This window comes from Rhagoletis pomonella, unplaced genomic scaffold (assembly GCF_013731165.1).
Source record: "Rhagoletis pomonella isolate Grant_MI unplaced genomic scaffold, Rhpom_1.0 Rhpom_scaffold_00005, whole genome shotgun sequence".
Classification (NCBI taxonomy): Eukaryota; Metazoa; Arthropoda; class Insecta; order Diptera; family Tephritidae; genus Rhagoletis; species Rhagoletis pomonella.
Window position 1 is genome coordinate 44,320,633 of NW_023458559.1, and position 22,142 is coordinate 44,342,774.

General features: G+C 34.2%; 2 protein-coding genes across 4 annotated transcripts in view; one reads left to right on the forward strand and one right to left on the reverse strand.

Moving 5' to 3' along the window:
• LOC118739049 (speract receptor-like) overlaps positions 1 to 21,409 on the forward strand; it is a 52,443-nt gene extending 31,034 nt beyond the window's left edge. Inside the window, exons 2-3 of the mRNA XM_036470160.1 lie at positions 18,305 to 19,480; positions 21,034 to 21,409. Of these exons, the coding sequence (XP_036326053.1) occupies positions 19,234 to 19,480; positions 21,034 to 21,290 (504 nt within the window). The 5' untranslated portion in view covers positions 18,305 to 19,233 and the 3' untranslated portion in view covers positions 21,291 to 21,409. The remainder of the gene's footprint in view (positions 1 to 18,304; positions 19,481 to 21,033) is intronic.
• Positions 1 to 22,142, reverse strand: part of LOC118739040 (nuclear hormone receptor FTZ-F1) — a 628,268-nt gene that overhangs the window by 119,194 nt on the left and 486,932 nt on the right. The window lies entirely within an intron of this gene.

Consider the following 22,142-nt stretch of genomic DNA (forward strand, 5'->3'; position numbering starts at 1 on the left):
ACTATTTCTCTTGAAATGTGCAAAAGGCATATGAGAATTACACTAGCAGGATAATGATCGAACGAAAGCAGGATCAAAAGGATCCTCATACATACGCTGCTAGGAAGGAGGGATAAAAAGGAGCATCATAATGCATAATGCTAGCACAAGCAATTCACCCTTGCATGTGTTGTATTGCTATTGTAATCTGCTTACCTGTGGCTGCGATCGTGGCTGCTGGTACATAGTGATCGTGTGGCTACTGTTTTTGTTTTGAGTGTTAGCAAAAACATTTCGTGCAAGGCGTATTGAACACGTACCAACAACAGACCTGCTGATTTGATTTTTTCACACATTTGGTGTATGACAAGGCAATTCTAGCAACTGTCTTTCAACTCAACACAGGTCTTTCAATAAAAGTGTTGTAAATTCTGGAAACTGTTTTGAAAGCTCTTTTCTCTCTTTCGAAAGATTAATTGAAAGATCTGCTAACGTAGCGTAATTCTGTATTTTAGCTAAAGTTAAATAAAAAAAAACATATATATATTAATTTTTTGTTTTTAAAACAATAAAAACTAAAAATTAAAAGAAAATTAAATTAAAATAGATAAAACAAATAAATAAGTTTCTAAAAAATAAATATTATTAAAGAAAACAATAAATTTAGAAAATCAAAAATAGGTGAATTTGAAAAAGAAAAAAAGTAATAATTAAGGAAACGAAAATAGATCATAAAAATTTACTTATACTAAATTTTTTTTTAATTAACAGCAAATTAAATTATAATTTAAAATAAGTTTTTGAAATTGAAATGTAATTGAAAAAAATTTCCTTTTAAACAAATAAAACCTAAAAGTTAAAAGAAAAGGTAATATAGAATTAATACTCAAAAATTAAGTAAAATTAAAAAAACAAAAAATTTTTATTGTAAATCATAAAATCTAAGAATTAAAAGAAAACTAAGTTTAAAAAAAATAACCAAATCAATAAAAAATAAAAAAAGTTCCTAAAAACTAAATGAAATTTTTTATTTTTTTTTTTTAAACAAAAACAATTTTTTTCTTCTAAAGCAATAAAATCTAAAACTTAAAAGCATATTAAATTAAAAAATAAATTAAATGAGATTCTAAAAATTAAAAAAAAAATACGAAAAATTTCAATGAAAACAGAAAAAACACATAAATTAAAGTTAAAAATATATATGTATACTTCTTATAACCATAAATCCTATGGATTAAAGGAAAACTAAATTAAATTAAGAAAAACTGTTCGAGCCGCGGATCCCTCGGATGGCACGCCATAGCTTTGATCATTCGGCCATTGCGAGCAAAATGGCACGCACCTCTATTTGGAACATACTCAAGTTCTTTTTCTCAAAAGAGCTTTTCACCATGTAATTTGACAAGGGAGCTTTTTGGTAAGACCTTCAGGCCAGAATGAACAAAATGTTTGCCTATTACTGCTTTTCAATTGCCTTACAGAAGACTTGCAATTACTTCGCTAAAATTTCTACTATAAATAGTAATTTTTTGTTATAACTCATGTTAATTGCTGTTTCGAAACTATGTATATACATATAATTGGGGTATTCACAGCGGTGTAATAAGGTCGTATAGTTGTATGTTGTAAACTTTAAACGATTGAAAGTATATTTAAGCCCCCTAAAGTTACCATAAAACTCATGTTAAGAATTTTAATTTTTAATAAATAGTTGGTTGTGGTTTCAAATCCAATATATATGTACATCTCTATGTTCATATGGAACAGTAGCTTATGTCGAAAGGCTGGTTTTAGTATAATGCGGCATTCGCAGCATACGATTGCGAATGACTCACTGGCGCCGAGCCGTTGAAGAACTTTTGGCAAATAAACCTGCAGAAATAGTCCCGATACTAGCAAGCCAATATTCTTATTAAAAGCTGTGACAGATGGCAAAGCTTATGCATATAATCTGGCATACATATGCGCATAATAATTTTGACCTCACAGACGGCAGTTATGCGGATAAACGAGCCGCAAGGTCGTGGGTTCGAGTCCCACGGCCAATTAAATTTTCATTTTTTTTTTTTTTTTTTCATTCTTTTTTTTATAAGTTCTATATTTTTTTTACGTTGCTTTCAGTTAGTTGTGGTTGACTTTTTATTAAAATTCAACTCTAAAAATTTAAATTAACTGATAGTAAAATAAAAAAAGTGATATAAAATAAAGCAAATGAAAACAAAATAAAGTAAAGTTAAATATATAGATCAAATAAAATAAATAAAAACAAAAAAAAATTTCGCAATCGCTCCAACCGAGGATCGAACCTGGCAGCTACAGGCTTGTATCCCGTAACTCTTACCACTCGGCTACTGCGGACGCGGAACACGCGCGCTCAATAAGTACATCTCTTTCAAACATGTAAAATATGAGTTCCTTATGGCCAAAAACTTTTTTTAATTTCATCAAGAAAAACCGATTGTTTTTCCTTACACTTTCTAAGCTGAAACGAAGTATGATACTTTTTGAATGGAAAATATTTGATAATTTTTATTTTATGGGCAGTTAAAAAATAAATGGGGTGTGCTGTTTTTTGTGACTTTTCGGAAATCTCGAATACTTTTTGGGGATACAACCGTACCTTTCAGAAACTCCTCTGGGATTATTGGAATTTTTGAAGGCTGTTTCATGAATTTTCATGTAGCATTCGAGACTTTTCGAAAGTTTTTAGTAACTTTTAGAATAATAGTAAACAGTCGATAGTATTTAGTTTAAATCTTTACTTCGCTTTTTTGTGAAAATTCTGTGAATTAAAACCGTGTGTTTTATAATCCTTTAACTTTGGAACTTGCCTCCTTCAAATATAGCACATATGTATAAATTTCCTGTCATCTCTTTTGCATTCATTAACATCTACCTTTCTTCCTCTCAGTTACCTTAATTTAGCCACTCAAAATCACACACTTCACCAATCACTCATCATTCTGAAACGGCGGAAGTGTGTGAAAACGCGTACCCGTTTTCCTTTCCAATGCACGCTGAATAAATGACAGCGGGTGAAGTGATTTTTCATTTGCTGGTGCAGCACCATTTCTACCATGCGTACAGCAAGCAATTTTATCGCATTTTACACACAAGCTGGCGAGTATTAAAGCTGAGTAAGGCCAAGCGATAAGAACGATTTGGTGTAAAGTATAGGACATTAATTTTTTGAAAGTGTTCTGGATGTGAGCTGGTGGCAGGATGCAAAGGCAACAATTACATGGAGATACATACATATGGGTGGATGCAAAGTGTGGCAAGAAAGAAAAATTCAATGTGACAATAAGCTGTAAAGCAGCTTAGCTGTTAATCCGGTTACACTGCAGCAAGAGAATGCCATTTGTAAAGTGTTTCTACCAAATAAATACTCCAGGCATTCGGATTACTCATTTTGTATATTCTGAACTTTAAGTTTAACGTTTGTAAGTTTGTTTGTCGTTGGTTGTTAACACATGTAATTTACAATGAAATTGGCCTTAACCTGTCAAGAATATTAAATTACATATAGCTTATATTAAAATTGATTTCATTTTTTTCGTATAATTTTTAAATTAAGTTATTTTTGAGAATCATCACTTTTCACAGCAAGCATAATTTCATTTGTCATTTACAAACGAATTATAAAGCCATTTCCATAAACTTTAACCTCGGCGACATAAATCTCTTTAAATTGCTTGCTCGTTGTTGGCCGAAAACAATAATTTATCATTCGTTGCCTAACACTTACTTTAATTGATAGTTACATGGAAGTTAATTGCAATGTTCAATGTATGCTGCTGTTAATCAAATAACATACATACATACATACATACATACATAATTTGCAGACAGTTCACAATTTTCATACATTTTCACGGGATTAAATTCGCAACTTCGGCCACTTTGGTTTTCTTTCGAGGTCTCAAAGTCTTCAAAACCCGTACGAAATTCCCGTCCATAATATGTAACATACATGAGACTGAGACAAGGAACAAATTTACCATCATCCTCTCGGGTTCCTGTATCATTTTAGTGCCTATTTAAGACAATTACATACAAATGTATATTCACAGAGTTTTTAATTCTCGCGGTGATACGACTCCATTTCGGGATACATGATATGGTCCTGACATGATATGGTCCTGATTTTATGCTTCTAACAGCTATTGCCATTTCTTAAAGCCATGAATTATACCTGTTTTGATCTCCGATTTTCTCATTAGCAAGTATCAAAACAAAGGATTCTTGTAAGGGAAAGAGCGTGTACTTAAGTCACGAGAGATGACTCAGAAGTTAATCGGCCCTATTATGGTTGTCGACGTCGTGGTCTTATTTTCGTCAAAAAAGAGCACTCATCAGTCCAACTTTGATTTCGCAGACCGCAGTCGTTTTGCGAGGAACACCTCTCCCCAAAAATATTGTGGTCAGCGTAGCTGGCGTTGGACTTGCGAGGGCTGTTTTTTTTACGAAAAAATAACATCCACGTCGACAACCATAATAGGGCCCAATAATAACACTGTCCTAGTACCAAACTCTGACAAGCACGGCACTCGTTGGGAAATGCGAGTCCACTGAATCTAATAGTGCCAAGTGACTCATAATGTTTTAAAAAGATTTATTGCTGATTTCTTCCAGAGAATGCCTCCAGTAATGATGGAAGAGCCAGTTTGTAAAAGTGAGTAACACGGAAAACTGGATAAGACCAGACAACACCAAGTTTCTGGATGTGCATACACGCATACACAATTAGAAGAAGCACAAATCGATTTATACTAAAACTGCCGGTTTACTTAAGCAAATGCTTGCGTTGGCGATTTTATCAAAATACTACTTCTCTGTGAATACAACTGACTGAATATTGGTGGCACTTTTATTTCAACAAGCTGATACGCTTGCTAACAATTTACACTAACACTAAATCTGTCCGTCAGTTTGACTTGTGTCTCCCCGATATCATCCTTTGCATGAACAAATACATATAAAGCATGCACAGATTTGTTTTTCATTTAACTTAACACTCTGGTGAGTGCAATAAAAAAAAAATAACTAAGCGCGAAATCGCTTACAAAGCCATAAAACCCATTTTTATTACAACGAACATGGCCATAGATGAGATGCCAAAGCATTGTTAAACGCAAATAAAATTCACATCAAAAATGTAGAAGCCTCGAAAAGCATGCTGCTGCTGCTGCTGCTGGTATGTTAGTTCAGCTTTAAGTTGATGCAAAATAGCGAGCAGCTGAGGAAATGTTTATGAAAGTTGGATAATAGAAAAAAAGGAAAAGTGAATAGTAAACACTGGATGGCGAAAAGTGAGTAGGTGAGTACGGCAGTGGTTGCATGCTAAATAGTGAAAATTAAAACGCAGAGGTATTACGAGTAAGTAATTTGATGCATGTGTGTATGTACATATGCATGTGTACACATATGTGCTTAAGTCGTGTGCAACGTTGCGTTAAGTAACTTTAAGGATTAAGAAAATAAGTGCTTTTCAGAGACTGTAAATAAAAGATATTTTCACATGACAAAAAGACATGTGAAAAAATTTTAATCTATTTTTTTTTAATATTGGAATCTTTTTACAAAGGTGGCTTTAATTTCTGCACGACTTTAAATAAAAATGCAGACTTTAAATATTTTTAGCAACAAAACCAGCTATATTTTGTTTTACATATCTTTTAAGACGAAAATTTATTAAATATTTTGAACAGAAATTAAGCGGTAATTTTTGTCTTTCACCATGCGCTATTTTACGGATTTTCTTTCGAGACTTTTCGAAAAATTTCTCATCTAAAAAACAGTCGCAGGTTAAAGCTTACTAACTCTGTTGAAATAAATTGCCCGAGAGATTTCGGGGCATGCTACCGCGTTTATCTGGACTTACCGGGATTTTTTCGAAAAATTTGTAACCCATTGAGAATAAAAATTAAAAAGTTATTTGAATATTTCTGCCTTTTTTGGAATTTTCGGAGCCTTTTCGGCACCCTATGTTTTACCTAAAGATGTCAAGATTTTCGAACCTTTTGTGAGCTTTCGGAACTATTCACTTAAAAACTAATATGTTTTTAGGATTTTCTCGGAATTTTTCGAAAGTTTTCTTAATCTAACGGGACTTTTATCTAAAAAATAGAATTGGATGATCTTTCAAGCTTCTTTCCCAAACAGAAAAAAAACTTTTCTTCAGGTTCTTTTTTCTTTTCAAATACATTTCTCAGGATTTATCGCCTATAAATATAAATATTATCGAGATTTCCTGTTTGTTTGCTTGAAAAATAAGTTTGTTGGATATTCTAGAAAATTTTTGGGACTTTTCGGATTTTTTTTTATTTTGAATCAGTCAGGATTTTTTTGTTCCAAAAACTAAAAAATCGACTTTTCTCGTGATCTCTTGAGCTTTCTGGAGTTTTCGTCATTTTTTTCAAAACCCTTTCCTACGCCTTATTGGGAACTTTCAGTTTTTTCCTAAAAATTAAAGCTTTTCGAGATTTTATCCCGCTTTTTCGAGAGTCTTTAGGAAATGTTTCGAGACCTTTCGGCATTATGTATTTACGTAAATTTCTGGGATTTTCTCTACATATATATTTCGGAATTGTTCTTGCTCTATCGGAATAGAAAATAAAAAAAGATTTATTGCCTCGGAATATTTTTCGTTAACTTTCAGGCTTTTTACTCAAACAAAATAAAAAGTTTTTCGAGATTTTTAGAGATTTTTTCTCGACCTTTTTGGAAATTTACGGCACCCTTTAGTTAAAGTAAAGAGTTTTGGGATTTACGCGAGACTTTCGGGAATTTTTCGGGACTTTGGGAATTTTTTTATGAAAAATAAAAGAGCGCTTCTGGAATTTGCAAATATTTTCGAGACTTTAGTTTTCGGGATTTTGTCGAAATTTTTGGGAACGTTTTCGCGAATTTCCAGAAAATTTTTGTATATAAAAGTGTACATTTTTTTCAAGGTTTTCTTACGGTTTTTGTAAATTTGTTTTCGAAAGATTTTTTAATTAAAATGTTTTTTAGGAGATTGTCTGTAGTATTTGGGGAAATATTTTTTGCATCTTTCGAATTTTGTTTACTTAAAAGAAGTTTCTCAGGATTTTTTGAATTTCTTTCGGAAGGTTTTGGAATAGTTTCAAAAAAATTTTCGGGCTTTCCTTTAAGATTGTTTGAAATGTTTTCGGGATTTTTTTTAATTTTTTCAAGATTTTTGGAATTTTGTCGATAGTTTTCGAAAAACATTCGGAACCTTCGTGATTTTTTATAATTTTGTTCGAGTTTTTAGGCTCAACTGCCTTACATTTTGCCCTTTTTTGTTAAAAAAAATCTTTATTCTGGTTTTCTTGCTTGAAATATAAAAAGCTTATAGTTTTCAAAAATTATTTTCATTTTATTATAAAAGTTGTCCATGATATGGCCTCTGCCATCATTGCAGTGAAATACTCTGCATATTTTCAGGCGCTTGCCATTGCCAACAAGGAGTTAAGGAACCAAAATGCTTTTTAGTGGCTGAAAATATGCAAGGAATATATTGTATCCAAAGAAATGTCTAAAAAAGGTTTCAAACTAAATAACTAAGTACTTTCATCGCTTGCGTTGCTTAAAAGAAGGAATTCAAATATGTTGGCACTCAATTTGCATTAAAATGATAGCTGCCACAAAAGGGACGGCATGCGTAGCCTACTTTTAGGAACCTATGAAAGTCAATAGCAAAAGCTTGAGTATACAAAGGTTTCTACCGACATATTTATTGGCAACCATTGACAATTTCTTTTTCCAAGAAAGCGCTTTCCTTTTTTCTGTATTGTACTTTCTTGCGCCATCTCTCTCTTCACTTCATCAACCATATTCCGTGCCACATAAAGTTTATCATACAATACCGTTATCAGCAGGACGCACAAGCGCTGCCTGCTGTTGAGAATATTGTCATTTATGGCATTCGATGGCTATTTTTACGCTAACCACATTGAAGCGGCGACTATACACAAAGCAAAAAAGAATGAATGCAATACAAAGCATGAAAGTAATGCAATAAAAAGTTGGTGCAATGAGCCATACATCCCCGTATTGGCCTTTTCCCAATGTCCCATTGCAGAATTCTTCTTATTTTCCCTGTTGCACATTTAAGTATCTTTTATGAGATGATGCATTAAGTGTACGCGTGTATGAGTATGCATGTGTGTGTGCGTGTGTATGCGCAGCGGTCCTTGTGTTTATTTTAAACGATTTGTTTGCCAAGTAATTCAATGCTGCTTGACTGCTATCGCTTATGTCGCAAAGTTACTCTGTGCCGCAGTGCGTATACGTAACATTGTGACGCCGACAATGTGACGAAGAAATCGGCGGACAGCAAAGCCACAGATGCTGGCGCGCATTATAGTTACTTCAGCTACTCTAGCTTCAAATCTTAATGCTGGCGACCGCTTGTTTACTTTCTTCCTCATCGTTTGTCTATAAGTTATTTAATACCATTATTATCATTCAAGTCGGTTACAGTTGGAAAATCAATTTCAAATAGCATTCTTTGCACACAAAATACATTTTGTATTTGTATAGAGCGCATTGGAAAATTACATACGCATATCTACAGAATTTACTACGCTGAGTGCAATCAATCGAAAATGGCAATTCAATTATTTATGTTTATTTAATTTCGTATGTGTTCATTGGAAAATTCATTCGTCATGCCATACCATACATACATATAAGCACAGGGCGAATGGTATTTGACAGCATCGTTCACACTTTAGCTTTTTATCACGCTTTTTTACTTCTCTTATTCTAAGACATTCTAAATTACTTTCCTCACAGACCACAATGCTAAACGCAGGGAGCAAGTCTGTGCAATAAATTTTAAGCATTGACACTTCAACAGACAGATAAGGAGAAGAAAAATTTTCCTCTGAATTGCCATTCACAATTCCTATATGCATATGTTCATATGTATGTAAATGAAAGAGCAGATAAGTGCTTAGATATCCCGCTTTTTAGATAAATATGTGGATGTACAATAAGTTCGATTAGTTATTTCAAGATTCTAGTTTTCTAGAAAAAATAAAATATATATTATATCCGAGCAGCTTGATACTCTGAAATGTTGTATTACGTTTACCTTATCCAGTCTAAGGGCTAAAGTTTCAAGAAGGCAGTTTGTAATTTGAAATTTGCCATTTTGAATCATTCTCTCTTCCATAGAAAGCTTGCTTTCAAATATATGAATAAATTAGTAAAGTAAAAGTGAAGCCAGCGATCCACGACATTTCCGAACTGATTTCGATTTTACTACCTAAAGTTTTCAATGCCGCCTGGTAGCCAACGAATATATTGACGCTCTTTGACAGAGACTTACTATTCCGTATGAAACAAGCCACCTTCTCTATAGCTGCAGTTATTAATCATGCGATTTGATTGCCTTATCTGCAGCTGATTTATTTTTTCATCCCGGAGGTTTTGGTGTAAATGGAAATACCATCATTTACACGCAGTAGACCGCCTTCACAATCTTATTTAGTTGGAAAATGTATGGAAATCTAAAAACTTAAATCCCAGGATGACTTGAGGTTATCAGTTTCAACATCTAAGTCGCCCTTGATTCCGTTACGCCGTCCACTGTTTATTACCTGTAATACCGCTGCGTGCCCGTAATTGGTCTGCTTTCACAATTTTCCCTTATTCTACTTAGAGGCGTCTTTTGCGGCTGCGGCTGTTACAAATACTTTTGGTGTCTTCAAATAAAAGATCACGCTTAGCCCTTCTTGTGGTGCGCCTGATATTTCGAAGCTTGCGAGTCTCTGCACTCTTAACATTAAATATTTTCTTATTGCTGCTTTTATCCAATGCTTCCCACCACACAAGATTTCCATAGCTTAAAATCGGACGCATGACTGTAGTGTAAATGCTGTGATTGATATGCGGTCACAGGCCCTGGTTGCTCGCAAAAGCCCTTTTGCAAGTATAGTGCAATGCTGGGATATTCTTTGATCTCTCCTCCACGTTTTGCCTAGAGACATAAGTTTGGAGGCAGGGTTAAAATCTAAGTATTTCGCCTGAGGAAGGTAAGGTTCAGGCTAGTCCCGTTCGGGGAATCCCGGAATTTTTTACTTTTCCTATTAAACAGGACAAGTACGGTTTTAAAAGGGTGAACTCCCAGCCCATTTTGTTTTGTCCAGTTGGAAACACTGCATCAGCTCCAAATTCTTGACAAGAATATTCCGGAAGTTGTTATATCCAAGTCATCAGCGTAGGCAACTACCTTCGTTGTCCTAACTTTGAAGCTTTCCAACTGCTAATTTAGCACCAAGAGCCACAGCAGGGCTGATAAGACACTCCCTGTGGAGTTATCCTTGTTGTTCCTCTAATCACGTACCCTATGCTAACATCTGATTTGATAACTTTGCTTTTCAGCAACTACATAGTGGATCCACGCTACTATATACTGCTTGATGCCGTGCCTCTATAAAGCCTTACTAATCACTTCCGTTTTGACGTTGTTGAAGGCACCCTCAACACCTAAGAAGCTGGTTACTTTAAAATAGTAACGCCCACTTCGTGAAGAGCGCTGTCGACTGATCTACCCGTACGATAGGCATGCTGCACAATGTCCATTGTGTGGATGCAAGTACTCTCCCTTAAGAATAAGTCAATAAGCATATATCGTCGTTTAAAGTACAAAACCAAGTATCAACAAAATGCAAAACCGCGTATCAAGAAAATGCAAAACCGCATATGTGAGTTTGCATAAATTATTTTCTAGAGAGTAAAAATACTCATATTTCAAAATGGTTCGCTTTTTTATAAAGTAATCGCATTTTTGTCTAATATATTTCAGGACGACGCAAATCCAATTTTTGGCAGCCAATGTCAGTTACGCGGTTTTGCAGAATGACGATACGCGGTTTTGTACTTTAAACGACGATATGTTTTCAGTATGAATGATGAGATTTTTATTGGCCTAAAACCCCTAAAAAAAAAGAAGAAGAAGAAGAAAACCCCTTCAGGGGAAGAGTATAGTTTCCCTGCTTTTGGAATAAATATCACGCTAAAATCAGTAGATATATAATATTATTATAATATTATTAGTGGGACTAGGGACTGTCGAGAGCTTCTTGAGCAAATAAATTTTAATGTTCCACATAGAACTTACCCGTTTCATATTAAATTAAATAAAGCTATATATTAAAATTATGACCTTATTTCAAGAGCTCTCATTAAATTTATTAGAATTTCTAGGTGCCAAGATCTGGACTTCGCCTTCCCGAGATCTCGCTTTGGTTCATTACTAGAATCAATTTATTCCTAATCATACATATATTTTGAATATCTAATTTACGCTTAAGACTGAAGCTTTTATATCTAGTCTTTAAGATGTTGTCTGTAAATGTAATGAGCTAGGGTACCACACTCTCACAGGAGTGTTGTAACATGGCCGACACTACCCCATCTGGTCCCGCGGACTTGTAGGAATCAAATCAGTTAATAGCTCATGTTACCAATATCTTATTAAAACTGCTGAAAGCTATCTGACAAATCCGTGCAACCTGGAAATTGTGTTTTTTTCATCAGGGTTTCCAAGAATTCCTGACTGTAATCGGTCCATTAATCATCTGGCCTCCTGATACCTCCTATTGCCGAATGAGTTTTAAAAAGTTTATTGCGAAGCCTGGATGCCTCATTTTTTGACTCCAATGTTTCTATGCTCCTTACTGCCACGTTGATTCCTTCAACATTGGTTATGTACCACTAAAAATTCCATTCTAAGTCAAATGTCATCAATACACAGAAATTTATTGACGCTTAATCGATTTGACAGGTTCGTCTCTTAATGCCGAAACCTTTCAAGAAGCGGGCGTGCTGCACTAATGTGATGCCGGTTGCACCTCTTCTGCAGACAATTTGAATATTTTGTTTAATGTCCAATGAGACATTAACATACATACATAAGTGGTATTAAATCCGGCGAAACAGATGAATGTAATTATTAAGGTATCTCAGAATAAAATATCAAGCGCATTCTGGAATGCCCAGCGTCTTCAATGGGGGGGTCTACTCATATCCAAAGCAGCGGAGGTATGCTTAAGAAAACGACTACTGTAGTGGATAAAATAAGGGCAGCCTGCATGTTTTGGTTTAAACGGAGTACACAGAAAAAAGTATGACTGGCACAAATTAGAAAATTCTATCTACGAATAGTTCTTTGACGAGGGGGATAGCAAACGAAAAATGAACACATTTCCATAGAGAAACATTTCCATATAAAATAATTCTTCATTGATGCCATCACTTCTCGTATTAACTAATAAGACAGCTAGTAGAAGAGAGCTTATTTTTAATAAATAGGTATCTACATACATACATATATCTATCAAGATTTATGCCCAACATATGCCATTCTAGATTTATTGCCTCAATGCACTTCAGAAGAAGTGCCGAAGAAATTGCAAAGGAAATACTGCTCATAAAAAAACCGAAACAACGAAAAATGCGCAAAAAATTTATTTTCATGTATTCATCTTATTTTCAAAGTCAGCCACGTGCCGCACGCACAAATTTTATGGCCTCAAGTTTTCATTATAGACAACTTTTTTATTTGCGTAAAATAAGCTAACACACACGCATATTTGTAAGCCTTACATACATACATATGTACATACGTATGCAAATAAGTTGAGCCATGTTTTTTGCAATAAACCAAAAAAAAACCGTTGTAGAATCTTTGACAAATTAGGGCACACGTATGTCACTCAACACGCGCAATTACCAAAATACCAACAAAGCATTCTGGTAAGAAAATACTCGTAAAATAAATTTGTTGGCCATACAATGCGCTAGTGATGCAAAGAAGGAGGGTTGGTGTGCGCGAAGAATTCGCTTTATAGAATGGCGCTGTGCTATTTATTCAAAATTCATAAGCATATTTAAGCAAACAAGCGACAAAAGAGTTTTAATTTGCATAAATGATATAATAAGCTGCAAGTCGACATTGGCTCTGGGTGTGTTCCTGGTGTGTGTGTGTGGGTGTAAATTAGTTGTGAAGGCCAACAAGCACTCAATGAAAAGTGACAAGCCGGCGGACGGACGGATGCTCGCTAACCAAGGAAAGGATGTGAACAATCGGAAGCAGATAAACTTTTTTGACAAGGGTTGCCTATACGAAATTAATGGGAAATCGCCTAAATGTGCGTTAAAGCATAATTTTAAGCAATTCGAGCGTATTTGTTAAGGCATTTTGGATGTTTTCTTTTGAGCTATCCTGAGCTATTAAGAGTCTGGCTAAGCAAATAGCGTTTGCGAAGAGCATGCCAGTATTTTTTAGCAGCAGACATCTGTCTTGCACTACTGACAGCAAGCTTACACTTATTGATGTACATGTCTGTCTGTTTAAAAGGTCATCTTTGGGGTCAAATAGTTCGTAATGATTCCAAGCACAACTACATAAACATTTCAGAGCCATCAGTTCATTAAATGAGAATTTGTGAATATGTTAAATTGAAAAGTGTTTAAAGGTCGTCTGCTTTATAAAAGACTTAATCAAGATGCTTGCAATTTGAGTGATTTCTTTTCCTGCGCAGGTACTAGAAATGTTAATCCCGTGGATCCCGGCCTTTTTAGGTCCCGACAATCCCGGGATTCTTGGAAAATAATCCCGTGATTTTCGGGATTTGTAATTTGCACTGATGGCAATAATAGAAACTACTTTTCTTAACCAGTGTTGGCTATTTCTCTTGTTTTTAATTTAACAATAAATATTTTTTTTTTTAAATATCTAGCTCATTATACATATAACACCGTGCGATTGTAAATTTTACACACAAAAATCATTATATTCGCGAAACCATGAACCAAATATAGCAAAATTGCGTTTTTAGTTTTTTCACTCTGACGTCAGTAATACAAAAATGATTTAAAAAATTCATTGAAATGTGCTTAGAGAAGAAGTATGGGTATCAAATTAAAGAGGCAATTCTGTAGAATTTAACCAGGTTCAATATTTTGTTGCACAATGACTGGTAAGTATTGAAAATGTCCTTTTAAAATTTTATCATTGAAATTTGCAATATTTGTTTTTGAAAAAAATTATATTTTAAGGACTTATGTGAACTCGATAACATCCTCGAACTTTATCAGCTTAAAAAATTACTTATTCGTCCTTGTGAATCCAAAAAATTAAAATTTTTTTAAATTCTAAAGAAATTTCCTCTTTCATTTGGTACACATATTTTTATTCTACATTGCTTTGCATTTTTTAAATAATTTTTGGTATCAATCATATTTTTGAAATACCAAAGTCCTTTAGTATAAATCCTGACGTCAGAGAGAAAAAAACGCCACTTTAAATAAAAAAGTAGGTTTCAAACCCATTTATTTATTATTTATTTTATGGTAGGAGAGATAACTAGAAGCAATTTTTTCGATTTAAGTTGTTGAAAAGTAATGAATATCAAAATCTCGGGACTAAACGACATCCCGAAAATCCCGGGATCGTAATAAGCGAAAAAAATTAACTTCCCTAGCAGGTACGTATGTATATATGTGGTTGTTCGCTAACAATAAAATGCAATTAAACAACAAACTTTGGATACAAATATACATACAAGTGAAAGCAATCACCCAGCAATCCGAATTCCTCATATATTTTTGGCAAAAAAGAAAATTGATTTAAAGTGGCGAACATTTTTTATTAATTTTATTATTTTAGAAATGCTTCAGATTTACACTCATTGACACGCAAACCTTACCACCACTTTTTTTTTAATTTGGTAGTGTTTTGCAAGTAAACAAAAAAATTTCATCTCTCTTAATATAGATGAAACGGCAAAAAAAAACTATATAAATAAATGAGGTTGTTCCCCCACACTTGCCTGGTTATCAGGTTATCTGGTTATGTGGTTATATTTTTTATTCAGTTTACAACAATAAAATACACTACAGAATAATAATTTTTAACCAGATTACCGAATAACCAAACAAGTGTGAACAACCTGAAAGTTTTAAACTTTGTACAAAATTTGGAAAAATTCATCAAATTTTTATCAAAATTTCCAAAATTAAAAAAAAAACATTCGGTAAATTTCGGATATGCAGTAGCTCACCCATCAACCAAAATAAGAAATAAATGTTAAAAATATACTGTAAGTCCTAGCACCTTTAAGCTTGCACATTATTATATTAAAATTAAATATAATAAAAAAATAAAAATCTGCATACCCAAAATGTGATGAAAATTTTTCTAAATTTTGGACAATGTTTGAAACTTTTATCTGCTTATATAGTTTTTATTGCGGCTTGAACCATACTAAAAAAATTCCTTAATTTACAAAATTCTACCAACTTAAAAAAAAGTGGCGGTAATATTTGCAATTAATTAAGCTCTATGAACCGTTTGGTGCCTTAGTAGTGGACTGAGGCTCATAATTTGTTTCGTGGAGCTCTGTTTTACGAGGAAGCAGTATCGAAAACATTACCCTTACTTCCATGCTCCGTTGTTTCCTTCCGCTCCCGGTACCACCATCAAGTATTTCATCGGGAGTATATTGGAGCACGAAGCTCTACTTCAGCTGCCGTGTAAAGTATCATCTAATTGAGATACCCTGTCATTAATTTTCAGATAAAGCCACCCCTGTCGGGATCGTTCGCCCTCTCCCGCCCGTTCCAAGGGGAAATCTTAAAAGGAAGTATATCGTCGTTTTGCTCTTTTTGCTGAATTCTCCTAGCGATCTTGAGATGCAACCTTTTCCTGGATTATTAACGTTTCCGTGTCGTCGTCTCATTTTTCCCTTCTTTGCTCGGCTTTAGCTCTTTTTTCCCCGTGTAGCGACCGAGATGATTCCTATGATGACTGTTGCCGCATCATTTGATGCCTTAGTGGAAGATCGACTTATCTCGGCAGCCAGTTCGAAAACGCCCTATATCAAAAAAAAAAGTTTTCAACAACGACCTATTTCAGAATTTGGTTGAAGAACGTCCTATATGACATCTGAAATCGAAACCCCCGTAGAACGGGACTCATTTTGTGGTCCCATTTAGCCATCTTCAAGAGTCATAAATACTGATTTGGTAAACTCAAAATGCCGCTAATTTTGGGGAACGGTAAGGGGGCTTAGACAAGACAGGCGCTGCTGTTATTCATTCAAAAGGAAGTGTATCAGTCTTTTAAACAGAGCAGATATAAAGTTACTTGATGGATATCTAATCGGAATGGATTTGACTGATTTTGACTTGAAGACAATCTTCAGAGCACATTCTCTTTTATTTTCCGGCCTAGGTCAGACAAAGATTAGGGCATTGTAAATCTTCGTAAAGCCTTTGAGTTAAGAATTCGCCTACCGAGGTGCTTTAAGTTTTTATTATGGAAGCCGAGGGCATCTTAAGAATTCTGAATTATGGATTTTTGCAAAGAAAGACGAATCTTTTAGGACACAGCACAACTAAGGGCTAAACTTTTTCTCAAATATATAGCTGAGTCTATACACCTCTGTTTTGTTACAATCGTCAAAATTTTCTGAAAAAGGTCATTTTGCGCCTGGGTTTTGTCTATGAAGTAATTTATTCTGTGCACTTCTTCGGTTCTCCTAAATTAAAATCGTACTTTCACTAGCACACCAGCAACTAAATAAAAGTGTACGCGTTAGAACAAATGCGTCGAAAATTAAGTTGTTTTCTTAGTGAGTTTCTTTTTCAATTGTCAGCTAAAATGGTAGCTTGTGAAGAATTAAGGAGCACGAAGTGGAAGGTAGAAAAAACAAAGGCAAAGGAGTAGACAAGTCACTTACAGGAGCACGCACAGTCCTTTCGCCAAAAAGTGTGTTGTTAAGTGGCAAAAAGCAAGAGTCAGAATGGGTGGTAAATTTGCGCTGCTTAAAATCTCCAAAGGAATGGAAGTGAAAATCTGCAATGCGCAATCAAGGTAGAATGTCCGATTCAACGAAGTGGAAATATTAAATGGGTGTGTAAAGTATTTCCGAATGCAATTATGTTCGTAGAATAAAGGGAAAGTTGTTTATTCAAAACTTGAATGTAAAAATCTGAATTGACTAACTCTTTAAGGTGTGAAGCATACATCAGGCTGAAGAAATTCTTCTATAGTATTGGTTTTGGGTTCAATACTTTTTTGTAAAGTTTTTAAGTTATCCATGGTCCTCCCAAGTTTGACATCCATTTTACAAGTTTTAATTAAACTTGCAAATTAAATTGATTTTGAATTTCGGAGCAGGTGGCAACCTTCGCCTTAAATAGTTTATCTATAAATAGAGCTTTCACTCGGTTGTTACTAATAATAAAATATATAACATGTAAATTAAATTAATTTTTAATTCCTACACAGGTGGCAACCCTCTTGCAATCCATATTCGAGATCAAGCTTTCTTAAACCTCTCTCCTGTTTGGCACCCATATTAAAATATTTTACTTAACTTGTTAATTAAATCAATTATGACTTTCTAAACAGGTGGCAGCCCTCATAAAAAATATTTGAGAAATAAAACTATCTTAAACCCCTCTCGTTTTACTCCAATATTAACATATTTAATCTAAAATGATTTTAAATGTCTAAACGGGTGGCAACCCTCTTCAAAAATTGTTTCGAAACGGTGCCTTCTTTAACCTCTCAGTTTATTTCTCATATAAAATACATATTTCCAATTTACCAATTTCCGAAATAAATTTTTCCTAAGCCACTTTCGTTTTAAACCCATATGGCAATATTTCATTTAACTTGTTCATTAAATTGATTTTAACTTCTTGAACACGTGGTAACACTGTTCAAAATTATTTCGAAATAAATCGTAACTTCTCTCGTGTGCTTTCTCATATAAAAAGTTTTACTTACATTGTTAATTAATTTGAATTCCTAAACAGGTGGCGACCTTCTTAAAACCCATTTTCGGAATAAATTTTTCTTAAACCGCTTTCATTTGATACCCATATAAAAGTATGTTATTTAACATCTTTATTAAATTTATGTTAACTTCTTGAACACTTGGCAACCCTCTGCAAAGTTTTTTCGAAATAAATCGTTTTCGAGCAGCACCTTTCCTTTGATACATTGTTTTAATATTTTATTTAACCTATTGAAAAAGGTGGCAACTCTCTTCACAAAATATCCTATATTTGAAAACTCAATGTGTGACAAATTTCAAGCAAATATGTATCGTCTTAACGTGAAAGAGCAGCAAACCTACTCACAACTCACTCACCCACAAACTTTCACATTTATACAATTAGTGGGATTAGTAAGATTGCCTTTTCTCCTCTCTTCTATCGTATATTCTATTCTATTAACGAAAGCTCTAAAATTCGCTAAATAATTTAATGTTTATCTTTTTATTTTTACTTTCAGCTAATAGGGATGGCGACATAAATGAATCCGTGGACAAACACCAGAGTAAACCTTCAAAGCCAACCTCCTATTCATGGAAAAGTGGAATTATGTACAACTAGCCAAAGAAATTGTTAGCAAACAGTATAAATGGCACAGTAAAGATAAATGGTAGCAGCGGGAAAAAGTATTATAACTGGATATTAAAGGCGAGCTATTAAGGTTTAAAAGAAAATCAATAGGCCACAAGGGAAGCATCCCGGAAAGAATATGGCCACATATGAATATGTGAGGTTAAAGTATTGACCATCACTAACAGATAGATATTCGTAACAAGAAATTAATGAAAAATTTAACACAATGGCGTTAAAGGACAAAATGAAGCCGCTAAGTCAACAAAAATGTAACGTGAACGAAAGCAAAGGACATTGCGTGAAGCAGGAGTGACTGCAAATGCGAGGAAAATTATTTAAAATAATGCAGTAGGCTGCTATGTATGTACTCGCAGTAATAAGAAAATGAAGAATAATTAATAATCGAAACAAAGTGCATAAAAAATATTTAATAATGAAGCGTAAAAGAAACAAAATATATACAAAAATTTGAAAATCTGAAAGATGTAAACTTAACACAAAAAAAAGTACTTAAATCAAAAAAGGTACTTAAAGCTAGTGAAATCCCCTTGCAACAATATTTAAAAATGCTGACATTGCTGCAGCCAAATATTCCACATTGCTCAGCAAGCAAACAACACTGCCAACCAGATTGCCCGTCGCGTGCCAAACGTACTTACCAGTTAAATAGCTTAAATTTATAAAGAAAAACATTTGTTGATCAAAGAAAGTTAAGTTTAGATTGTAATCATTTGCAGAAGAGGCACACTCACACACACAAGTACTTAACAGTAATTTTGGGTAGTTGGAAAATAAAACCTATCGTCGTTGCGCGTAATGACGACACTCCTTTGCACGTCTGCGACGCATTTACTATCGTTATCGTTACCGTTATCATTAACGCGTTCATTATTTGTAATTATATTTTTACTATTAATTGGTAATTTTGATTTGAGCATTCTACCGTTGCCAACAAAAAGCTTGAATCAGCGCAGTATCAGCAAAGTCTCAGCGGAAGTATTTACTTTGGGTTATTTAACCGGCTCACAGCGCAGTCCGGGAAATTTGGATTATCAGCGACCAGGTGAGTTGAGAAATAGAAGTAGGAAATATTTTAGAAATAAACTAAATCAGTCCAATTGTTCAAGTCCCAATTGTTCAAGTCCGTGTTGATCTTTTCTTACTTCATCTATATCGGAATTTGCTTTAAGCTTTAAAGGTTTTCTTTCGATCGACCGCAATCTGTATTTCAAGGTTATGAGTCTATACGACGCGAATCTGTTAAACTGGTATTATGTAGCAAGTTTGCTGAGGGACATTTGAACCCGAAGGACACATTACTCGACTTCATCGCCACCTCATATATATTTACAGCAATTAACAAGGCAATTCTGGCAACTGTCTTTCAACTAATCACGGTCTTTCAAAAGACAAGTCAGCCATCGTAAAGCTCTTTACTGTCTTTCGAAAAAATAATTGAAAGATCTTCTAATGAGGAGGTCTTAGCGGTATTCTGCTTATCTTTTAGCAACAAGTTTTTTTATAATTAAATAAGAACCTTTTCACATTACTCGGTATGAAATCGGCACTTTTTCCTCGGTATTTTCAGCATACCGAAACGATTCCGCATTGCGCTGAATTGCAAACTATAAATATTTGTTTTATTTATATTTATTTTTTTTTTTTACTTCTTACTCTCTTCTTCTTGTTTTTGTACGCCGCAAAAATGTGTGTGGTCTAAAAATTTACTAATCGGTCTTACTGCAGTGCGATATACCGAAATTAATCCGCTCATACGATATAGTAAAAGCGACATCGACATGCGCGCAGTGCACATTAGAGCGATACGACACGCGATACCACATGCGGTGTGATAGCAAAGCGTGTCGCTCGGCCGATGGGCAAGCGATTTATATCGCCGCAGCGTCGCTGTCGTGCAAGTGAGCACAGTTTTCATCACTTTCTACCAATTCCCACATACTCAGCATGTCGATGTCGCTTTCATATCGTATCGCGTATCGTATCGCTCTAATGTGAAAGTTAAAATTGAAATACATGTGGTCGGTAAAGGTTCGGTGTTAACCAAAAATATCGATCCGATATCGTACCGAGTAATGTGAAAGCGCTCTTAAATAAAAAATGTACCTACACATATATATATATATATATATTTATATATATATTTCTTTTTAAAATAATAAAAACTCAAAAATAAACAGGAAATTAATTAAAGAGCAAGAAGTAAATTTTTAAAATTTTCAAAAATTAAAAGAAATTTAAATTATACATTTCCTTTAAAAAAAATTATATCCAACAATTTTGTTGAGCTTTGAAAACAATAAAATCTAAAAAACAGAAACAAAACATTATAAAAAAACATTATTTTTTAAACAATAAAATCTGAAACTTAAAGAAAATTAAATAAAAATGTAAATAGATAAAAAGATAATGATTTCCTAAAAATTACATAAATGAAATATATAAAAAAAAAAATATTTTTCTTTTTAATATTATGTATATAGATAACTTCTAAAGCGACTTTTTCAAGTTTTGCTATAAAAAAATATTTTAACTTTTTTAATTACAAGGCTAATAAATTTTAATTAAAAAATCTAAACACAATTTTTTACTTTACAGGCATCACCATCTCCGGCGCCATTACACTCGCCGTTTCCCAAGTGAATGCTGGCAGGCTTAAGGAACTCGGTCATTCACTGGAATTCATTGTGGCCGAAACCTATGGTGATGAAGTATCGAGCATACGGCAAACGGCCTCGCTTTGGACTCGGCAAGTAGCCGGCTACATTGGACCACAAGAGACCTGCGTGCATGAGGGGCGCATGGCAGCCGCCTTCAATTTACCTATGATATCCTATGTAAACAGAGCCACCTAAAGCATATCATCCCATATTATAAATTATGCTACTAATCCTTAAATTTATTGCAGTACTGCATACACCGCGACACGTCAAATAAACAGGACTTTCCCACCTTTGCGCGCACGCGTCCGCCGGATACGCAAATTTCAAAGTCAGTGGTTTCACTGCTTTTAGCTTTTAATTGGACGCAGGTGAGTGGCTTTGGTATATTTTTAATGCTTTAAAACATAGCTTTTTAATTACTTTAAAATATTTGTTTACTAGGTTTCCTTCCTGTATTTGGATAGTCCACATAGTCCTTTTCATCCGGTTGCTGAGACAATACAGAATATTTTACACAATGCTGGCGTAATTGTGCGCGATATACAAACATGGAATACCATTTATCATCACGGCTTCATGGTGAATCCTTTCGATGAGTTGGTGGAGCGTACCTACAAAAATACACGCAGTGAGTAAAAAGTGAATTTTAAGAGGAAAGGGAGTCATCATTGTAGATATGCATGTATGCCTATGTACATACATAAATATGTATACTGATGACAGCCAAAGAGCTGACACACTACTAGGAACAATCTACGATCTGAAAGAAAATCTAGCCAAAAATTTCCACTGCTACATTTGTAGGTTGTATGTATGAATACGTTTTGTGCAAACTCCTACCTGTAAGTGAATTCTCCGCTGCTCAGCATATTCTGCAGTTAGAGGCAAGTTTTTTTCATTATCCTTTTGATCCTGCTTTCGTTCGATCATTATCCTGCTAGTGTAATTCTCATATGCCTTTTGCACATTTCAAGAGAAATAGTTTACCTGCGACTCGGTTTAGTTATCGCTTCTCGGCCTTATGGCTAAGATCAAAGTGTAGTA